The sequence below is a fragment of the Gouania willdenowi genome, chromosome 6 (assembly GCF_900634775.1).
Source record: "Gouania willdenowi chromosome 6, fGouWil2.1, whole genome shotgun sequence".
Lineage (NCBI taxonomy): Eukaryota > Metazoa > Chordata > Actinopteri > Blenniiformes > Gobiesocidae > Gouania > Gouania willdenowi.
In genome coordinates this window covers 58,229,123-58,248,833 of record NC_041049.1, presented here as the reverse complement: position 1 = coordinate 58,248,833, position 19,711 = coordinate 58,229,123, and the positions used below count along the sequence as shown (strand labels likewise).

The following is a 19,711-nucleotide window of genomic DNA, read 5'->3' as shown; positions in this document are numbered from 1 at the left end:
TTTGGCTCGGAAAAAACAATGATATTGTTTATTCATACGGTTGCCGTACGCACAACCCACGGTGCTATTGGTACGTTTACGCACCTTCATCCCCTCCACAATAACTGCTATGAACAACATGAGAAACTATTTATATCTGTTCTTAAAATGATCCTCCTTGTGTGTGTTTAAGACAATTTATGTTTTATTGTGCAGAATGTGTTGCTGTGTGTGGCTTTCTGTCACTGCTTCAGGACAGACAATAAAGTTGATCTTTTTCTATATGCAGCATCGCCCCCATAACTATCCTACACTCTGCCATGGTTTATGAGCATTGTGCAACTATTAGTTTTTGGCAATTCCTGTGATGTCAGTACAGGTTTTAATTTAATTTGTACCAAACGTGGCATGTGTACATTCTCATTCAGGTGGATGTAAAATTAAAATGAAACAAGAATTCAACACTTTTACTTATTTTATTGTTTACAAAATACCAACATAAATACATAAAGGTGATGATGGATGGGTGTAATTCTGCTGCGTGTGTGTGTGTGTGTGCACAGCAGAGATAAATTCTCCACTTCTCTGTAACAAACATGGCAGCTTTGAACGATTCAGGAACTTTCACCTTTATATGGAACCGAGGAAATAAAATAACAATAAAAATAAACTAAAGTGATAAAATCCTGCAGTCGAACCATGCCCGTGAGAGAAGATAATGAGAACAAGCACAACATGAGAGGTATGATTTATTTGTTTGTGAGAGGGAGGGCAGCCCTTTAAAAAGCCATCGGGCTGGAGTGAGTTCTCCACCTGACACGTTTCAGAAAAGTGAAAGTTGATTGTTTGAGACCACGAATCAGGGGTGGAAAAAAAATGCACATGTGATTGGTCTTTAACCTGCTCAAGTGTTGCATCTGCCTCAATCACCCAAATGTTCAGAGGACAGAAAACTAAAAAAAACCCTCATTGTCACATTCACTCATGCAGTCAGACCCACTAGCTCAGTGTGACAACGTTCCCTTAGAAACCCTCAATAATTACAAGTCCAGATGTCTGTACACGAAAGGCATTTTTCTCGCAAACTACAATCAATCAGCAGTTTCCTCAAAATATTTTTCCTGTTAAAGTAAAAAAAAAAAAAAAACTTTAGGCTGCAAGACAGGGGAAGTAAAAACACACAGAAAGGATCACAGAGACACGCTCAATTCCTAAAGTTACATTTTTATGAAACAGAAAAAGCTTCTCAGCCTTTTAACAGTAATTAAAATTTTAAAAACAATCCTGAACACCTGAACATTCAGGCTAGCATTGTTTTACCTGTTTATATGTTAATATATATATATATATATATAATTCTCTAAATATGTATAGAGAGGGCGATATTAAATGGCGAGACTCATTATCCTCAATGCAAATATGAGTTTCTCAATGTATATACATGTGAACAGTGTACAAGTACAGCTGAGCAGAACACGACACTGAAACAGGCCGTCACAGTGACAGCAACGCGGGGTTAAATCAGGACGACACCGTGACGCCATCTCTCAGCCTTCATCGTCCCATCACGGCTTGATGCTACGACACTGACCACCTGTGTTCAGCAACCAGAATATGACAACAGGAACTAGATTTCAGCTATTAAAAAAAAAAAAAAAAAAAAAAAAAAGGAGGAACAAACATTGTGGTAGGAGACACAGAGGCTAAAATCTACTTCTGTCCAGGAGGAAAGCGTGCGAAGTTCATTCGACGATAGCTCCGAAAGTCTCCTGGGAGGCGTACATCATGTAGAGGAAGCCGTCCTGGTCTCTCTCTCGCTCGTACACCTCAGAGATGGCGGCAGACACGGACACCATGCTGTGGCCGTTGACGAGCAGGAAGAAGGCCTGGTTGGAGTTCAGCTGAAGGCGCCGCCTGGTGGGAAAACACGAGTATGACAACAAAAAAACACTTTTAATAAACACAAAGAAAGCTGTGTCTGAAAGGAGAAAAGAAAATACTTTAATATTTCTTACACCTTTTTCAATTTATTTAATTCATGCAAAATTATTCAAATTATATTACAATCGAACTCATTCTCCAATGATTTTTTTTTAAATTTAAAATTTTATTGGGAACAGATATTAGCAAATATTATGACATTACATCTTTCAGTCCCAAGTTTTAAATATGTATACAGTATCAAAACAACATATATGCATTTTTAGTTATATAATAATAATAAAGTAAAGAAAAAAAACAAGAAATAAACAGCATTGTTCCAATTTTTCAGTAGATTAGGGATACATCGGTGCAGTCACATCATAAAACTGACTATGGTGCTGAAATAAGCCTTTTTAAATTTGTCATGTTCTAATCTTACAGCATATTGATTCTTGTATATATATTTGTACATTTGTATATTTTTATTATTATTATTATTATATCTTATTCTATTTCTCTACTGTAATGTGTGCACTTGTATTTAATCCTTATTATTTTAATCAACAGTCTTTTACTTGATTATGTACGTTTTGTTTTCTCTTTCTTTCTTTCTTTATTTAGTTTTTATTCTTTTTATTTGTAATATTTCTCCAGCCTCTGGAACACCAGTAATTTCCCCGCTGGATAAATAAAGTATTTCTGATTCTGATATGTACCGGTAAGTTTTTCAACTACATATACGTTTTATCTTGAAGAACACAAATCTTGTCATCAATAGTGGGAATGTTGTCACAAAACCATTTAATAGTAATGGATTTCTTTGCAGCAGCTAATAGATTATTGCACAAATATTTATTCACATTTCCCCTCATCTGAACTGGTCTCGTTCATAAATATGAAGTCAAAAACTCATACGGTACGGCCACACCAATAACTCTCCTCTAACTGTTCCATGGCTGATTTTAAGGTACGTTTGATGTGAAAGGGAGGGACTTGATGTTAAATGAGCCAATCAGAGTCATCTCTGTGACCTGGTTGATCTGCTCTGAGGAGGATAAAAACTAGTAAATAAAAGTCATTTTTAGTCAAATAAATTCCTGTGAATTGACTCACATAAATGCATTAAAATCAAATAGCGCCTTAAAGACTAACTCATGTTTCAGAGTGAGCTCTCAATTAGACTTGATAACATTAACGAGTGAATCGGCCACATTTACATGGGAACTTTAAATCCCCTTTAATTCAGTGAAAGTGTGTTGATTCAGAACTACAATCACAATAAAAGTGAAATCTGTTGTTATTATGTGGTCTTCTATGTTGGAGCCAAAAAGAAAAGACGTGTATTTGTCACCTTCGCCCCCTGTCCAATCAGAAGCCTTCTCAACCCCCAGATCAGATCTTCAATTAAGGCGAATAACCGTGATTCCATGTAAACCTCAATTCGGAATTACTATTTTACTATGTAATCACTAGGGATTAGTGTTGTCAAAAAATTTGATACTCAATAAATTATTGATACCAAAAAGTTAGTATCGGATACGATACTCACTTGAAAAACAGCGCCATGTTCATCTCTTAATATATTTTTGGTTCATCTCCAGTTTTTTTTCTCTCGCCTGTTTCAATTGACAACTTTATTCGCTGCTGCAGACACAAACAGACACACAGAGGCCCTCCCCTCAGCTGCAGCTGAATACTAATAGGGCTCTATAATTCCCGGAATCGACCAATGAAAACGGTTAAACACGGAAATGGACAGAATCAACATGAAATTCCGTCACCTTGAGGCAAGGAATGTTTTTTTTATGGGGAAATGTTCCGGGGACCCCTGATAAGGTGCTCCGCCCTCCCCCCTCCTGTCCTGGCTGCATTAAACACCGTCTAAAATTGCCTAAAAAAAAAAAAACCTGAGCAAATCATCACTGACAGAGCCACCAGTGGCCGTTTAACTTACTAACATTGTGTGATAATGATAAAAATGAGGTTAATTTATTATCCTAAGCCAATAGCCACTTGACTTGTGGACTCTTTTTACTCAACTGAGTATTGTTTATTTGTTTATTGAGGATTCATTTGACTATTGTTTATTCTCAGCGGTGAATAATTAAGATTTATATTAATAAACCTGGCATTTATTGTAATAAACCAGGCTGTATTCTTTTCTGTACTCATGTACTACTTGTTTTTCACCCTATTTGAGAATCAATAAGATAATCGATAAAAAACCGGATTGATAAAGCATCAGAATCGCTAAATCCTTATCAATATACATCCCCAGTAATCACAAAACAGAATACTTTAATTCTGATTTATTTAATTCGGAATAATCAATTCTGAATGAACAAATATCTTGTAACCGTGGTCACTGGTGTCAAAATATGGGACTGGAATAGACAGGAAACAAAGACGTTGAGTTTACCTGATAATCTTGATGAGCTCACTCATGTTGACGTGGTCGGGAACCAGAAACTTGGTTTTGTCGAGGATGGGAAGCTGTTTTTCTCCTTTGTATCTCTCAATGATCACCTGCAGAGCACAGGCATGTGACCACCCTTTACATTTCCAGTCGTACCAGATGCTTTCAGAGATCTCACACAATCACCTTTGAAAAAGTTCCAGATCAACATTCAGAGGAATATTTTTTAAATAGTTCTGGCACATATCAGGTCTAGGGCTTAGCTGATCAGTCATCAGTGGAAGCATTGGTTTCTTGTTCCTGATGTTTTGTTCAGTGGTGTGTTCAAAATAAAATTCCCTGCCATGTGCCCTCGATGAGATGTTGATAAGCACAAAAAACCCCTAAATGTGCTGTAGCTCTGACAGCTAGCATCAGTCTGTCCTGTCTGCCTCCCTCCAGGCTCTTCTGAGGTTACAGCAACGTTACATGACACAGCTGCTTCTGCTCCCAACACTCACTCACACTGGAAATGGAAGCTTACAGCCCTGAGGAAAGCTGAGCTGATACTGTAATGCTGAAGTCCTGCAGGTAAAATGCAACGAAGGGATGAAAAGCTTCAAATCCTTTGTTTCTTCTTGTAAATAATTGTGATTTTTATTATTTCCAAAAATAAATAATAAGCCCAAGCAGGGTTGGGGTCAAATATAATTGTAATTGGATAATGGATAATTAAAGAGTAACTAAACACAAAACCCACTTGTTCTGCTGAATACATATGTATTTGGCTATTAAATATTATAAAAAATCTGTGAAATAAATGTGACATAAATCCATAAGGTCCTTTGTTTATGGTCTGTGTAAGTCTTACAACACAGAGACAAGTGCTCCGTTTCAAATTTTCTACATCCATGGACAGCGATATCTCCACACATGGACTCCACCCCCAACCTGATGAAAACTTTTGCCAAAGTCCGCCATTGTTTTTCCTCGCTAGCGAAAGAGTAATGACTACTGGTGAAACTAAATACAGAACTTTCCTGCTGCACCCGGTGCTGTGCCTCCACAGTACATGTACACTGTAGTGTAAGCACTATTTGTTCACACAGAGATGTACTGCACTCTTGTGGTTTCCAGTGCACCTTGTGGTTTGGTGTAGCACCAGGGAGCAGAAACATTTTTAGTATCTGTTCTATTGCCTCGTATCGCTGATCTGACGTGTTTGTGACACAATGTGACGCAACGGTTGGAGAAAACAAATGATTATAACCTTAAATACACTACTCCTGTAGTTGGAAGAGCAGAGGAGGAGAAAATGACTTAGCAGCTCAACACTCTCCTGCTGAGATAAAAACAGACCCTGAAGCGCTGAGACAAACTCACAATAACAATAGCCGCTTAAATAGCCATGTGTTTTACTGTAATGTGCAGTTTTTTGGCTGAAAACAATAACAACAGTGTGGATAGCAAAAATAAAATTGCTTTGGTGATCACTGATCACCCTGTAAAAGAGCGAGGCATAAAAGTCCATCAAGAATGTGCATAAGTAGGCCCCAAAATCACCCGATTTTTAGAACTGCTCAGAAAGTGACTTTTCAAAGGCTAAAACTCTGGAAAACAGGCGAGTTTGGTAAAATAAAGCTCAAATACTATGTTTCTGGGGTTCTAAGAACAAATGGAGATGGGTGAAAAATAGCATAATATGTCCCCTTTAAGTAGTGCTGTTTATTATTCCGAGTCCCACTCTTCACATTTTAGTAAAAGTAATTTAATTTTGCGTATTTAGTTGTAAAATGTCAGATATGCTGGCCTCTAAGGGTTGAACGCTGCTATTACATTTGAATTTTACTATTGGCTGAAACTGATTCTTTAAGATTCCCCTGCGTCATCAACTTTCATTGTTGGTCCCGGCCCTCCGATAAAAGCTGAGAGGAAGGAGGGTTTCCTCCAATCACAGCCCTCAGTGAGCATTGATTGACAGCCAATGAGGAAGTCCACTGTGTTCTGTGTGCAGTGATGTTTGACTCTGTGCTTCTACAAAGAGCAGATTCTGCACTAATCAGAGGGTTCATCAACCTATGTGTGTATTTACAGACACATTATGCAATGTGTGTATTCCCGTCTGTCTCTGCGTGTGCGCGGACGTGTGTGTACAGTACGTCAATATGCGTGAGAGCAGGGTTGTTTTCCCGAGTAGTATCTGTAAGGCTGTGTGAGAGCTTCACGTTGTGGCTATGTGTGTCTGTAGTTGTAGTGACACATTTTAGCTTATGAACTCACCATGTGTGTGTGTGTGTGTGTGTGTGTGTACAGACATACATGGTGTGTATTACTGTCTGTCTCTGCACACATCGGTGTGGGCTGACAGAGTGGGTGTGTCTTACTGCTACAGCAGTAACGTACATAATCAAGGCATTTTTTGAATTTCCCTCCTAGTGGCAGGTCAGCAGAAAGTAGGGGTTTAGTTACTCTTTAATTACAGATATGGCATAATAATAACTGTAATTAAAAAAAAATGTTGCAATTGTAATTAAATAATAATTGAATTTAGATAATTGACTTTGTAATTGCCATGACATTCTATACAAATTGTAAATTATAATTTAAAGCAAAACTGAGGAACCAGGTTACAGTTCTATGTACAGTTCTACACATACTGTATGTAGTTAATAATCATTAAAATATGTAGTATCAGTTGTTTTTCTTCCATAAATTCTATTTTTGTTTCTTTCAACCTTTTGCTTACTATATGTTTATTCCGTTTGTTTTTTTGTCTTTACGAGTCCAAAGAAATGAAATAAATAACTACTAGGACTCTTTTTTATGCTGGTCAAATGAACCTAAAACTGTTTTTAATGCTTCCAAAGCAGTGTCTGAAAAATGTTTTAAAAGTTTTTCATAGAAATACCAAAATGAGTGCGTGTACAAGTTTTTTTTTTTAAAACTAACTCAAAATGAAAGGAACCTAAACCACAAACACCAAACTACGCAGCAAAATACATGAAACACACAGGAAGCTCTTCCTCTCTGACACACGTTCTGCTGTGACTCACTGGTATCTTGTTGGGGTGCTGCTCTCGGATCAGTCTGACATCTTCTACTCGCTGTTCTGTAAAAAAGGAAACAAAGAGAGAATAATTGGACTGATGGGAAGGATCAGAGGTTTGTGTAAGCACAGAAAGTCTGATGACGATCAAACATCCTAAAGATCTGGAAATGAAACACCAACTTCCCAGCAACTGTGGTGTTTCATTTCCATTACAGGCCATGTAAGAATAAACTGTTTGCTGCTGTTTAATTAATAACTGCGTTAAAGAGTTCATGTTTATACTGTAAACATGCACCGTTCACCGTCACCTCTGTTGCTACTGTTGTGTTTATCTTCACAACCTGCAGTTCAACAGGTTTAAAAAATAAAAAAAGGAGTGGACGAGACATTTTAGGAAAACCTGCATAATTAATATCCAGGAGCTCAGTTTTCAAATGAAACAAACGTGCAGATATAAACAGAATGAGCTTTGCTAGAATTAATAGTCTGAATAAAGGCTTTGTTAAAGACTGGATAGGCACGTTGTTCAAGGAAGATTACACCACTCAAGTTATTGTGACTGTAATATTAATCCATGTTAATAAGGAACTATATTTAATGCTCTAATTTATTTTTTTTCAAATTGGAATACATTTATTTGAACAGAAAGTGATTTTTTTGGACAAATATTTCTACATGGAAACCCTAACTCGAACCCTATCAATTATAACAAACCATTAATTAAATAATAATTTCTTTCTTTTTCTAAATGTCTCATGTAAAGACAGAAACGATTCAACTCAGGAAGAACATACTGTTCCTAAAACTCTAATCAATACCTGCGATAACAAAAATCCTGGCAGAATGTTACATAATAGGTATTATTGTGTTTGGTATTTGGTTCTTATTCATTCAAATTATGTCGTTTTCAGACAACCTATAGGACAACTTTCTTTGCTAATAAACAAAGACTGCCTGCATTTTTTTTTAAAATTTGATTTCAAACATGAAAACAACAGCAGTGTATCTCAAAATGAAAATAATAATAATATTAATAAATCAAACAAAGCAAAGAAAGAACAAATAGTACAAAATCCTGCTTGTGAAGCCTATACATGTTCAAAAAGGAGTAGGAGGACGTATGAAGTTATATGATCCTAACCCTTGTAATATCTAGGACTATACATATGATCTTCTTATAATGTACACCTATTTACACTAAAAAATATTCATATATATATACACACACATAATTCATTGATATATATCTATATAATTATACAATTCATATGTCCACACATACACAAGTATATACACACCTATTTACAATTTTATCCCTGTAACACTTATGCTTTGAGAAGATAAACTTTACTTATTTATGTTTTAAATTGCTTTAAATTCAGACATAGTTTTTATTTCAACACACATACTGTTCCACAACCTGGTACCGCTTAATGACACACAAAAGCTTTTTTTTTTGTTGTCCATGAGTGTTCATTTTGTTTCTTAAGTTATAAGTCTCAGCTTTTTCAATAAATAGTATCTAAATATTTTTAGGGAGAAGTTTTTGTTGTGGTTTAACTGCTATTTTACTTCTTTGGAAAGCTACAATTTCTGCTAATGTAAGCCATTTTGATTTGTTGAATGGGGGCTCGGTGTGGTTTAAATATCCTGTATTATAGGGATGTAACAATTCACTAAACTCCCGATACGATTCGATTCACGATACTGGGTTCACTATACGATTCTCTCACAATTTATTTTACAAAATGGGACTGTACACAAATAATGTTTTTTGGGAAAAAAACTAGAAAACACTGTACTATTTTCCTTTTATTTTTCATTGTCAAAAGAATCCTTTGATAAACTATTCAAAACAATGCAATTTAACTTAAAATAAATCTTGAATAAAATAAATAAAGGAATAATACAAATGAAGAAGAAGCCTAATATTTAAATTCTGGTTCTATAGTAAACAATGCAAAACTGCATAATAGTTCTTTTTCTTTTTAAAAGTGCAATGTTTTTTGTGCCTTAACAATTGGACTTAAAAAAAAAAAAACAGTCTGCATTGTATTTACGTCAGATATTTGTTTTGACCAGCAGAGGGCGCTGGTAACCCAGTGGTCGGTTGGCATGTAGTTATTCCAGCAGTGAAGAAGAGATGCTATGCTAGCAGACAGAGCTAATAAAAAAATGTGACTTTTACAGATATTCTTTCGGTGCTAAAGGGGTAAGGAATCATTTATGAACATGTTTAAGAGTAGAAGGCGGCCAGAAAGAAAGTAGTAGCAGATTCCACCCGCAGCCTACACTGTTAAACGAGAGGGATAAATATATATATAAATATATATATATATATATATATATATATATAACAACCTCTGCTGTTTAAAAAAAGTACTGCGATTCAAATTTCAGAATATCGATGTGAACCGTGATACCTATGAATCGATTTTTAACTGTCTTACGATTAATCGTTACATCCCTACTGTATTATGAACATAACGTAGTGCTCGTTTTGGAAGTGAAACTAATGGTTGTAATCTTGTTTTGTAGTTATTTCCCCAAACTTCTGCACAGTATGTGAGATATATATTATGTCAGACTAAGACATATAATACTACAGCAGAACTACAAGAACAAATAAATACAGTGGGCAAAAAACTTATTTAGTCAGCCACCAATTGTGCAAGTACTCCGACTTAAAAAGACGAGAGGCCTGTAATTTTCATCATAGGTATACCTCAACTATGAGAGACAAAATGAGAAAAAAAAATCCAGAAAAATCACATTGTAGGATTATTAATGAATTAATTGGTAAATCCCTCGGTAAAATAAATATTTGGTCACCTACAAACAAGCAATATTTCTGGCTCTCACAGACCTGTAACTTCTTTAAGAGGCTCCTTTGTCCTCCACTCGTTACCTGTATTTTAATAGCACCTGTTTTATACTGATAACGAGTTCAAAGACACCTGTCCACAACCTCAAACAGTCACACTCCAAACTCCACTATGGCCAAGACCAAAGAGCTGTCAAAGGACACCAGAAACAAAATTGTAGACCTGCACCAGGCTGGGAAGACTGAATCTGCAATAGGTAAGCAGCTTGGTCTGAAGAAATCAACTGTGGGAGCAATTATTAGGAAATGGAAGACAAACAAGACCACTGATAATCTCCCTCGATCTGGGGCTCCATGAAAGATTTCACCCTGTGGGGTCAAAATGATCCACACGGGGGGACCTATTGAATGACCTGCAGAGAGCTGGGACCAAAGTAACAAAGACTACATCAGTAACACACTACGCCGCCAGGGACTCAAATCCTGCAGTGCCAGACGTGTCCCCCTGCATAAGCCAGTACATGTACGGGCCCGTGTGAAGTTTACTGGAGAACATTTGGATGATCCAGATTGTATTGTGACTGTGAGATTTGAGTGAAAACCTCCTTCCATCAGCAAGGGCATTGAAGATGAAACGTGCCTGGGTCTTTCAGCACAACAATGATCCCAAACACTGCATGAAGGAATGGGCCACAATACCAGCAACAGTATGTGAAAACCTTGTGAAGACTTACAGAAAACATTTCACCTCTGCCATTGTCAACAAAGGGTAAATTAGTTCCGTTTAAAAAGTGCAACTGAAAATGTATTTTGTGCCTTAACAATTGGACTTAAAAAAAGAAACAGTCATTTCACTGTATTAAGGTCAGATATTTGTTTGGACCAGCAGAGGGCGCTGGTAACCCAGTGGTCGGTTGGCATGTAGTTGTCTTGCAGTGAAGAAGCGATGCTATGCTAGCAGACAGAGCTAATAGAAAAACGTGACTTTTACAGATATTCACATAATATTACAAATATTTTTTGGTGCTAAAGGGGTAAGGAATCATTTATGAACATGTTTAAAAGTAGAAGGCGGCCAGAAAGAAAGTATTAGCAGATTCCACCCGCCGCCAATACTGCTGGTTAAAAAAAGTACTGCGATTCAATTTTCATCGTGATACCTATGAATCGATTTTTAACTGCCTTACGATTAATCGTTACATCCCTACCAAATAGTTATTTTCCACCATAACTTGCAAATAAATTAATTAAAAATCCTACAATGTCATTTTCTGGATTCTTTTTTCCTCACTTTGAACTAGTACAATTGGTGGCTGACTAAATACTTTTTTGCCCCACTGTACATAAATTGTCCTTATTTTGACATTTTATTGTGGGGAAAAAAACAGTTTGACATGAAACAGATAATGATAATGAGGAGCAGGTAGCTGTCACTACGGTGATGACCTGGTGGGTCACACTGACTGATTCCTCAGTCCACTTGTTTATCTTTTTCATTGTCCTGGAACAAAGTGGGACCAAATACACAATAACATATCTCACCAGCTACACTTTCAACTGACAACAACAACAACAGCATAACTGTAAGGACTGAAATCTGAGTTTGACCCTTCATACCATCACGACACCGATAAAAACTGTAAAAGTGATTGTAAAGACAGTAAAGTAGTTAGCCCAAAGTGAGCGTTAGATTAAATGAAACTATAAATCACTGTTTTATTTCTTTTTATGGTGTTTCTTAAAAAACTTCGGCTGGGAAAGTAAACGGCAACTTCAGACTGAATAATGTGAACCAACCAAATAAAGAAAAGTGCCAAAAGACCAAAGTTACAAAACATTAACAATATGAACTGACCTCTGTCACCATATTTTTATTCAATTTTTAAACCACAAAACAGGAAGTGGTTGTCTGGAAACATGCTGGTTTTTCTATTCTGTCATTAAATGGAAATGACTTATTTGGGGAAATCTTTTGCTCACTGTTTTTTTCTGCTACTCAACCTAAAAATCCAGATACATGACACAATGTTGTAATTTATAAAAGTAAGTAAAATCCTCATAGTGAACACTGTCTCTTTTGTGTGCACTATACAACATGCACTGCTACTCCAACAGCTGTTGTGTACATTAATCTGGTGTCACAGCACCTAAAAACATGAATTATTCATGAACTGCTTCATTTCTCTTCCTTTACACAACCATGTGATTAGTTGTTTATCTTTGCAGGTAAAGGAAGGCCTCATATGTCCCACTTGTGTAAATGTGGACCAATTACGTGACGCTCCCGTCAGTTTTTCTGAGTCATACCAGGAAATGAATTTCCAGGGTTTGAAGGGAAATATTTTTGAAAGGAGCAGCTCAAAAACCAAAACACACCAACGACGACGACAACATAAAGTGATAACTAAAACCTACTTTCTGTTAAAATCATGACAATTTACATGATATCGTTGCACCTCATTTTCTTACTATTTACATCTACTTTGAAATATCATTTTCTAAAGACTTTACTTTTAGGTAAACTACTACAATCAGTCATCATATCTTATGAACTATTATCTTGCCAAAGTCCAACCATTCAAAAGATCCATAGAATGATTTCAAATAAAAACAAAATGAAACTTTAAATAGGACTGGATAAAAGAGCATCAAGTATACAGTATATATATTTTTTATTATAGCGAATTGGTCTTTATCACCATGAATGACTGATTTTCTTTTCCTTTCTACAGCTGGCTACCATAGTTGTGCAGTTACTAAAACAGTACAAACAACTTATTTAAAAAAAAAAGATCTAGTCATTTATTTTAAATGTTAAAAGTTAAGAAAATAACATACTTTTTTTACAGCCAGCTTTACACTTAACTACCATAGTAAGTTTTTTTTATTTTGCTATTTAAATCCTGCACAAACCAAACCATACAATTAGACAAAGATGCTAAAAACAGTAGCACTGGTGAGAGCAGTGGGTTATAAAATATGTCAAACTTTCCCTCTAGAGATTTACAGCAGGGATGTATTCTAAATTAGATACGGCAGCAATAGCAGATCTCAAGTTAAAAAACAACCCCAAAATCAAACTCGCTATTAGGAGATTTTAGTGTTTTGTACTCACCCTAAGCTACTTTATCGCTAATCCAAGTAAACAACTGAAACTTTCACTTCATCAGCATTGATGGGTTCAACAGCGATCGGAATTAATTTTCATGTTGTTATCTATTTTATATGTTTCAAGGAGGTGTTCCTTTAAATTTAATTAGCAGTAGGTAAAACATGACTGAGTAAAGTTTACCGTTTCTGTGGTAAGAGGACGCAAAAGATTCTGCCAATATATTCCACCATGACTGTGCAATGAATCATGGCAGCTAAGACTTGCTTGGGATTGTTTTGGGGTTTTTCCCCCCTTTGCTCTTGGTCAACAATGCCAATAACTATTCTAATAATAAGGTATTTTCATTATTGAGGCCTAGATTTATGTGTTACAAAATGCTTGTAATACATTAGCTAACAACAGCAAAAGCACATTTTCTTCATTTAATATTATTATTATTATTATTATTATTATTATTATTATTATTGCTATACATCAAACAGGACATAGGACAACACAAGGTATTACATTATTATCAATATGTGGCATTATTTTTTTAGAGCTTGTGCAGTTTGAGGACCCGAAAAATTAAGATAAGCCCATTTCCGCCACTAAATAAGTGAAATCCACCATGGCAAGTTGTAATTATGAGTTAGTAAAGTCATAATTATGAAATAGAAAAGTCAGAATTATGAGATACAAACTGAGCATTTGCAGTATGACACTGACTGTTACCATTCTTAATTATACTTTGAATAACAGTTCATTTAAAACACATGTTTTGGCTTTTTATTTAGTTCTTAGAATTCAACACATGGTACAAAGTGTGGAAATAGTGGAAAGACATAAATACGTCTCTGTTGCAAACTGATTCTGTCACATTTGTGTGTGTTTCTTGCTACTTTATGTAAAAAAAAACTATGTTCTCATAATTATGAATTTGCTAACTCATAATATTTTTTTTTTGGCGGAAACTAGCTTCTATATAAAAAAAAAAATGATTTGAAATTGATGTCCCTTTGTAAAATGCAAATTACCTTCGTAGAACAACACAATATTTTATTAAAACCCCACATTGTAAACAAAAACAGACCCATTTAAAACACAAGTCTTGCCCTGCAGCTTTGAAGGTTACAAAGACACTTTAGAATGTGAATTCTGTTGTATCCTCAATGATCAAATGACAAAAACAAAGATTAATGTGAGCTACACGTGTTTGGTGTCCTTCTTTTTAGGCACCCCATCCCCCAATCCTGCAGCTCTCTCCCTTTCTGTCTGCTGTGCATTTCGACACCACTTTGTTTTTCTGCTGCTGCTCTGACACAAGTAAACACAGGGAGACGGACAGGCCCTCTGCCCTGTTTTATAACCCTTTATTATCAACATCAAACACTGCTTTTTCACATCCTTTATCTCGGAGCACGGTTTAATCCTATTATTAATTAACCGAACTGGCAACTTAAGTTTAGCAGAACACAAAATACATTAACACAATCGTGTGTGAATGACATTCTACACACATATTTTGTGTTTTATTATTATTACCATAATGGTTATGGGATAGACTCTATCAAAGCTGTCAAAACAGAACAGTCTGTAAAAGTAAAGGCCCGATGAATATCGCAGAAACCTACCGAAGGTCCGTCTTTGTTTGAAGGTTTTCTCTGAAGGCATACTGCGTCAGTCAGTCCGCCAGCTGGAGCACGAAAAGCGGCTTTAATAACACAACGTAGCCAGTCTACAACAAGCGGAGACGATGATAAAAGCTGTCCGTGTTCCGTCAGTGTAGCTTAGATACTGACAGTAATGTTGTTAGTGGATTGTAGGTCGATACAGGAGTTCAGCGTCGGTTTAATGTCGTCGCTTCCTGCCTCTGTTTTTATCTGGACCAGCTCGTGCCAGCAAAACAAACCGGTCAGCTGACCTGTGACGTCACCTCTCCGCCACCTTAATGTCTGTCTGTAACCGACATTAAGGACTCTCTTCATGTTGATGAAAACCTGTAAAGATATCCACTGTATACTTTTTAACTTCCTTTGGAAAAAACGCACACACTATAGAGGGGTTTTCACCTACGTCACTTTCTGGGTTATTACCAGGTGTAGTGTAGAATAAACCTACCGTGACAGTGGGCATGCGCACCTGGCGAACTGCGCATGCGCGTCCGTCATTTTGAAAAAAGGTAACGTTTTCTTTAATTTTTAGGGTTAGGGTTAGAATTAGGGTTTATCTAGTAGGAAAAATTATGGTAGCAAAATATTGTATGTATACGTGTAAATTAGTGGGCATGCACCTGTAGGAGGTTTTCACGCGTAGGATTATTTTTCACTACACAGGATGCTCGGCCATGTTGGACATAGGCAGGTGTTAACACCATAGGTGTGACGATATCGCGATACGGCAATATATCACAATATTTTTTTTTGCACGATCGATTATCGATATGCTGGCGCTAAGTATCGATATTTTTTTTTTTTTTAAACCTTTTCTGCTTTTTCACCACAATGTGCAGGTAGGTCTTCACAGAAATTTTGTCACTGTTTGTTGAAGGAACCAATATATTGTTTACTGGAATATTGCACTATAATGGTGTCACTGGTAAGAAAGACCGTTTTTTCCGTTTACAGAAAGCACTATTGGAGATACTTATTTGTTTACATTGGTATGTTGACACTTATTTACAGAAATGTTGCACTAAAATGGTGCCACTGTTCATAGGACACTTTTTCAAATTATTGTTTTTCAGAGATATAAAATAAATATTTAATTTTTTCACTTAATCTTTTTTTTTCTTGTTATGTCATAGTTTATCGTAGATTGATTTCTGACCAATATAACAATAATCGCAGTATCGTCATATCGTGAGATAATCGTTATCGCGTATCGCATCGTATCATGAGGTACTCAGAGGTTCCCACCCCTAGTTGACACTACATGTTGGAGGCTCACAGACGTGTACTCTGCAATGGATGAATCACAGAAAAGCTCCTCAAAATGTATTATAGATGCAAAGGCATACAAGGAAGGACTTGGTCTGCAGGAAAGGGCACAATATTTGGAAAAAATATAGTTTATTGGTGGTGCAGATCCATACGAGTCGGCTTCCTCGTCTTGGATCAATGACGACCCGGAGCGTCTTCCATCTCTTATGTATCCTGATATCATCAACTACCTGGATTTCACCAAGCCCATACACAGCGGAAGAGCTTAAATCTTATGTTTGGAGGTCAGCTGCGGCTGCAGAGGCTCACGTTAGTAACGGATATACTGTGTATCGGCAGATTACTCAGACAGTTGTTATAACTTAGATTTAGGCAAATCAAACAGTTATAGTTCGTTAGATGCGACTACTCTGGACCACGAGCCTTGGATTGCTAGGCCGGCTACATCCAGAGGCCTAGGAAGCAGAGGAGCCTCGTTCCAGCGGCGTCCGGCCAAAAACATGGAAATAGTTCACCATTTCTTCTCAAAATTTGGGATTTGCTAGTGTGTGTGCTGTTTGTAAACCTTCTGTTTATCTCCAAAATGGCGACTTCCGGGTTGATGACGCGCCGTGAAAACCCTCTTTATCAGGAAGAGTGTTGTACTGAATAATTATGAATCTGGTGGTCTCAATGTGTTAAATTTTACAACTTTAAATTATATGTTTAAAATTAATTGGGCTAAACACTTCCTTAAAAACCCAGTGTCCATTTGGAACTTTATTCCTCGATACATCTTCTCAAAATTTGGTGGTTTGGAATTTATTTTGGCTTGCAATTACAATGTTGACAAAGTTCCTGTAAAACTGTTTGGATTCCACAGGCAAGTTCTCTTATCATGGTCTCTTATCCAATAACACAAATTTTCACCTCATAGATACATTATATGGAACAATAGGGATATTCTATACAAAAACAAATCACTTTATTTCCCTGACTGGGTAGGTTATATTAGTTGGACAGCTATTTAACATCAACGGGCAACTTATTACAAAGGAGCATTGTAGTCAGTAAAAAAAAAATCAGTATTCCGAATTATTATAATTTTTTTAAATCGGTTTTCAGAAATAATTTTTTTTTATCCGTTTTTCATATTATTATTTTTTTAATCCGTTTTCTGAATTTTTTTTTAAATACATTTTCCAAATTAATTTTTAAAAAATCCGTTTTCCGAAATAATTATTTTTTAAAATCCATTTTTCGATTTATTTTTTAAAAATTCCGTTTTCCGAATTAAAAAAAAAAATTGAAATCCATTTTTTTTTTAATTCAGAAAATGAATTAAAAATTTTTTTTTTCTAAATTTACTGACTACAATGCTCCATTTTATTTCAGAAGGACGTAATTTCTATTCCATACATTAAATCATACTGGGACAGTTTTGTAGCTGATATAAACTGGAAAAAGGTTTGGTCAATCCCCAATAAGTATCTGATCACCAACAAGGTAAAAGAAGTGTCCTTTAAAACATTACATAATCTAAATTTCACGCACATTGCATGGGTGGTACTTCCGGTAAATTTGCATATTAGCTAAATATTTAGTCTCACCCGACATTTAGATTCAACATTTAACAATTAGATTCAACATTTATCTTTATATTTAACATTTCAGATTTAGATTTCACATTAAAAGATTTGATGTTTAGCATTTCTATTTAGATTTAACATTTTTATTTAAATTTAACATTTAGATTTAGATTTAACATTCCAAACACTGTCTTCTGTTGTAGCTACTATTGTTACAATACCTCTATTGGCCACTAGAGAGCAGTATTTACAAGGTCAAAATCCCGCCCTGGACAGCTTTTCCTCGTGCTCTGATTTGGGATTGAGTACAAAGTCTTCAGAGATAAATTAAATGGATATGATTAAACGACAATCCAAACAATGGTATTCAACCAATAGATAAATTATTAGAGGAGTTGTTTTGTTGCACATAGACCACACATGTCAACCTCAAAACCCGGGGGCCCAATCCGGCCCTTTGGAGCATTCAGTTTGGCCTGCAAGAGAAAGTAAAAGTTATTGTATGAATATAATGCAACGCTAATGGTGCTTATAAGTTGGTTGCAGTCATTTTTGGTGTTAAACTGTTGAAAAAACTCAAAATTCTTACAAAATCCTTCAATTTTCCTCAAAATATGACACAATATTTCCCTAAATCAAAAAAAAAAAAAAAAAAAAAATGGTCACCAATCTAGGAGATGTAAAGTGAAGATCCTGTTGGTCGTTATATCTATCACTTATTATTGGATATTGTGGGTTTCTTACTTATAGTGTCATTTATTTATACGTAGAAGTGCAAACTGTAGGGCACTTTTTTCCAGCGTATAATCTGTGGCCCACTTAAGATCAAACTGCTCCGTATTTGGCACATGAACTAAAATAAGTTTGACAGCCCTGACATAGACGAACAATCACAAGAAGAGATACACCAGGAATCCAAGGATGATTGAATTGAAAGCTTAATACAGTACAGTACAAAGTCTTTAGAGATATAGAAATATAATAATGGATATGATTCAACAAAATTGGTATTCAACCAAAAGATAGATTATTAGAGAAGTTGTTTTATTGAACATAGAAGAACAATCACAAATAAAGATGCGCTGAAATGAAAATTCTTGGCCGAAACCCAAAACTGAAAATGAGAAAAACCAAGACAAGAAACACCAAAATAAATTATTATGCCAATTATTAGTACGTACCATTGCATTTATGGCTGTGACTGTGTAATAACGTCACTAAACAAGAGCAGACAGTAAGAGACAAAAATCCATACCAACATAAATAAAAGTGCAAAAACTACAAGTTCACCGACCACTCATGCTGTGTCCTCAAATTTTATTGACTGTTTTGTGTTTAGTGCATGTACACTGAGGAGGTTTTTTCCTAGTTTTACACCATCTTCCCCAATAGGGAATTCAGTTTAGAACCTGCCTTTTCCCCTCACCTCTCCTTTTGTTGTTCTCCCACTTTTCATCTAAATATGGGGCGCTGCCCTTGTGGCGATCCACAGTTCTCCCGCTCCTGTCCTCCCACGTTATATGTGTTATATGTGATTGTCTTTTCTTGTTTTTTGGACAGGATGTAACTGAATTTAGATAAAATAGATAGATAGATAGATAGATAGATAGATAGATAGATAGATAGATAGATAGATAGATAGATAGATAGATAGATAGATAGATAGAGCAGCAGCCTGTTGGAGAAGGAGCTCAGCTGTCCCTACAGAAGGTGGTGGGGAGAATAGTCTGGGTTATCCATGTTGGATACCAATTTGTTCAAAGTCCTCCTCAGCACAGCAGCTTTCAGAGTGTCTGGTTTGCAGCCACATAATGGAGCTGGCCTTTTTATTCAGTTTGTTGGAGTGGCCAACTAAAATGCTGCTACCCCAGAACACAGAAGTTGAAGTAATCTACTCGGTCATGCTGGTAAAGTCCTCCCCATGTGGTATGGGGAGCACA

The 19,711-nt window shown here is 36.0% G+C and overlaps 1 protein-coding gene across 1 annotated transcript; it reads right to left on the bottom strand.

Moving 5' to 3' along the window:
• Positions 1–715: 715 nt before the first annotated feature.
• On the bottom strand, positions 716–15,166 carry map1lc3b (microtubule-associated protein 1 light chain 3 beta). Its single transcript, XM_028449212.1, has 4 exons — positions 14,896–15,166; positions 7,351–7,406; positions 4,322–4,428; positions 716–1,893 (listed from the first exon to the last, which is right to left on the bottom strand). The coding sequence occupies exons 1-4, from the start codon at positions 14,933–14,935 to the stop codon at positions 1,722–1,724; spliced, it is 375 nt and encodes a 124-aa protein (XP_028305013.1). The 5' UTR covers positions 14,936–15,166; the 3' UTR covers positions 716–1,721.
• Positions 15,167–19,711: the final 4,545 nt, after the last annotated feature.

Excerpts from the sequence above, each read along its gene's own strand:
- map1lc3b (XM_028449212.1), bottom strand. The coding sequence starts at position 14,935 with ATGCCTTCAGAGAAAACCTTCAAACAAAGACGGACCTTCG. Across the intron at positions 7,407-14,895 it reads CAAACAAAGACGGACCTTCG|AACAGCGAGTAGAAGATGTC; the intron begins GTAGGTTTCTGC and ends CCTTTTTTACAG. Across the intron at positions 1,894-4,321 it reads GAGCTCATCAAGATTATCAG|GCGGCGCCTTCAGCTGAACT; the intron begins GTAAACTCAACG and ends TTTTCCCACCAG.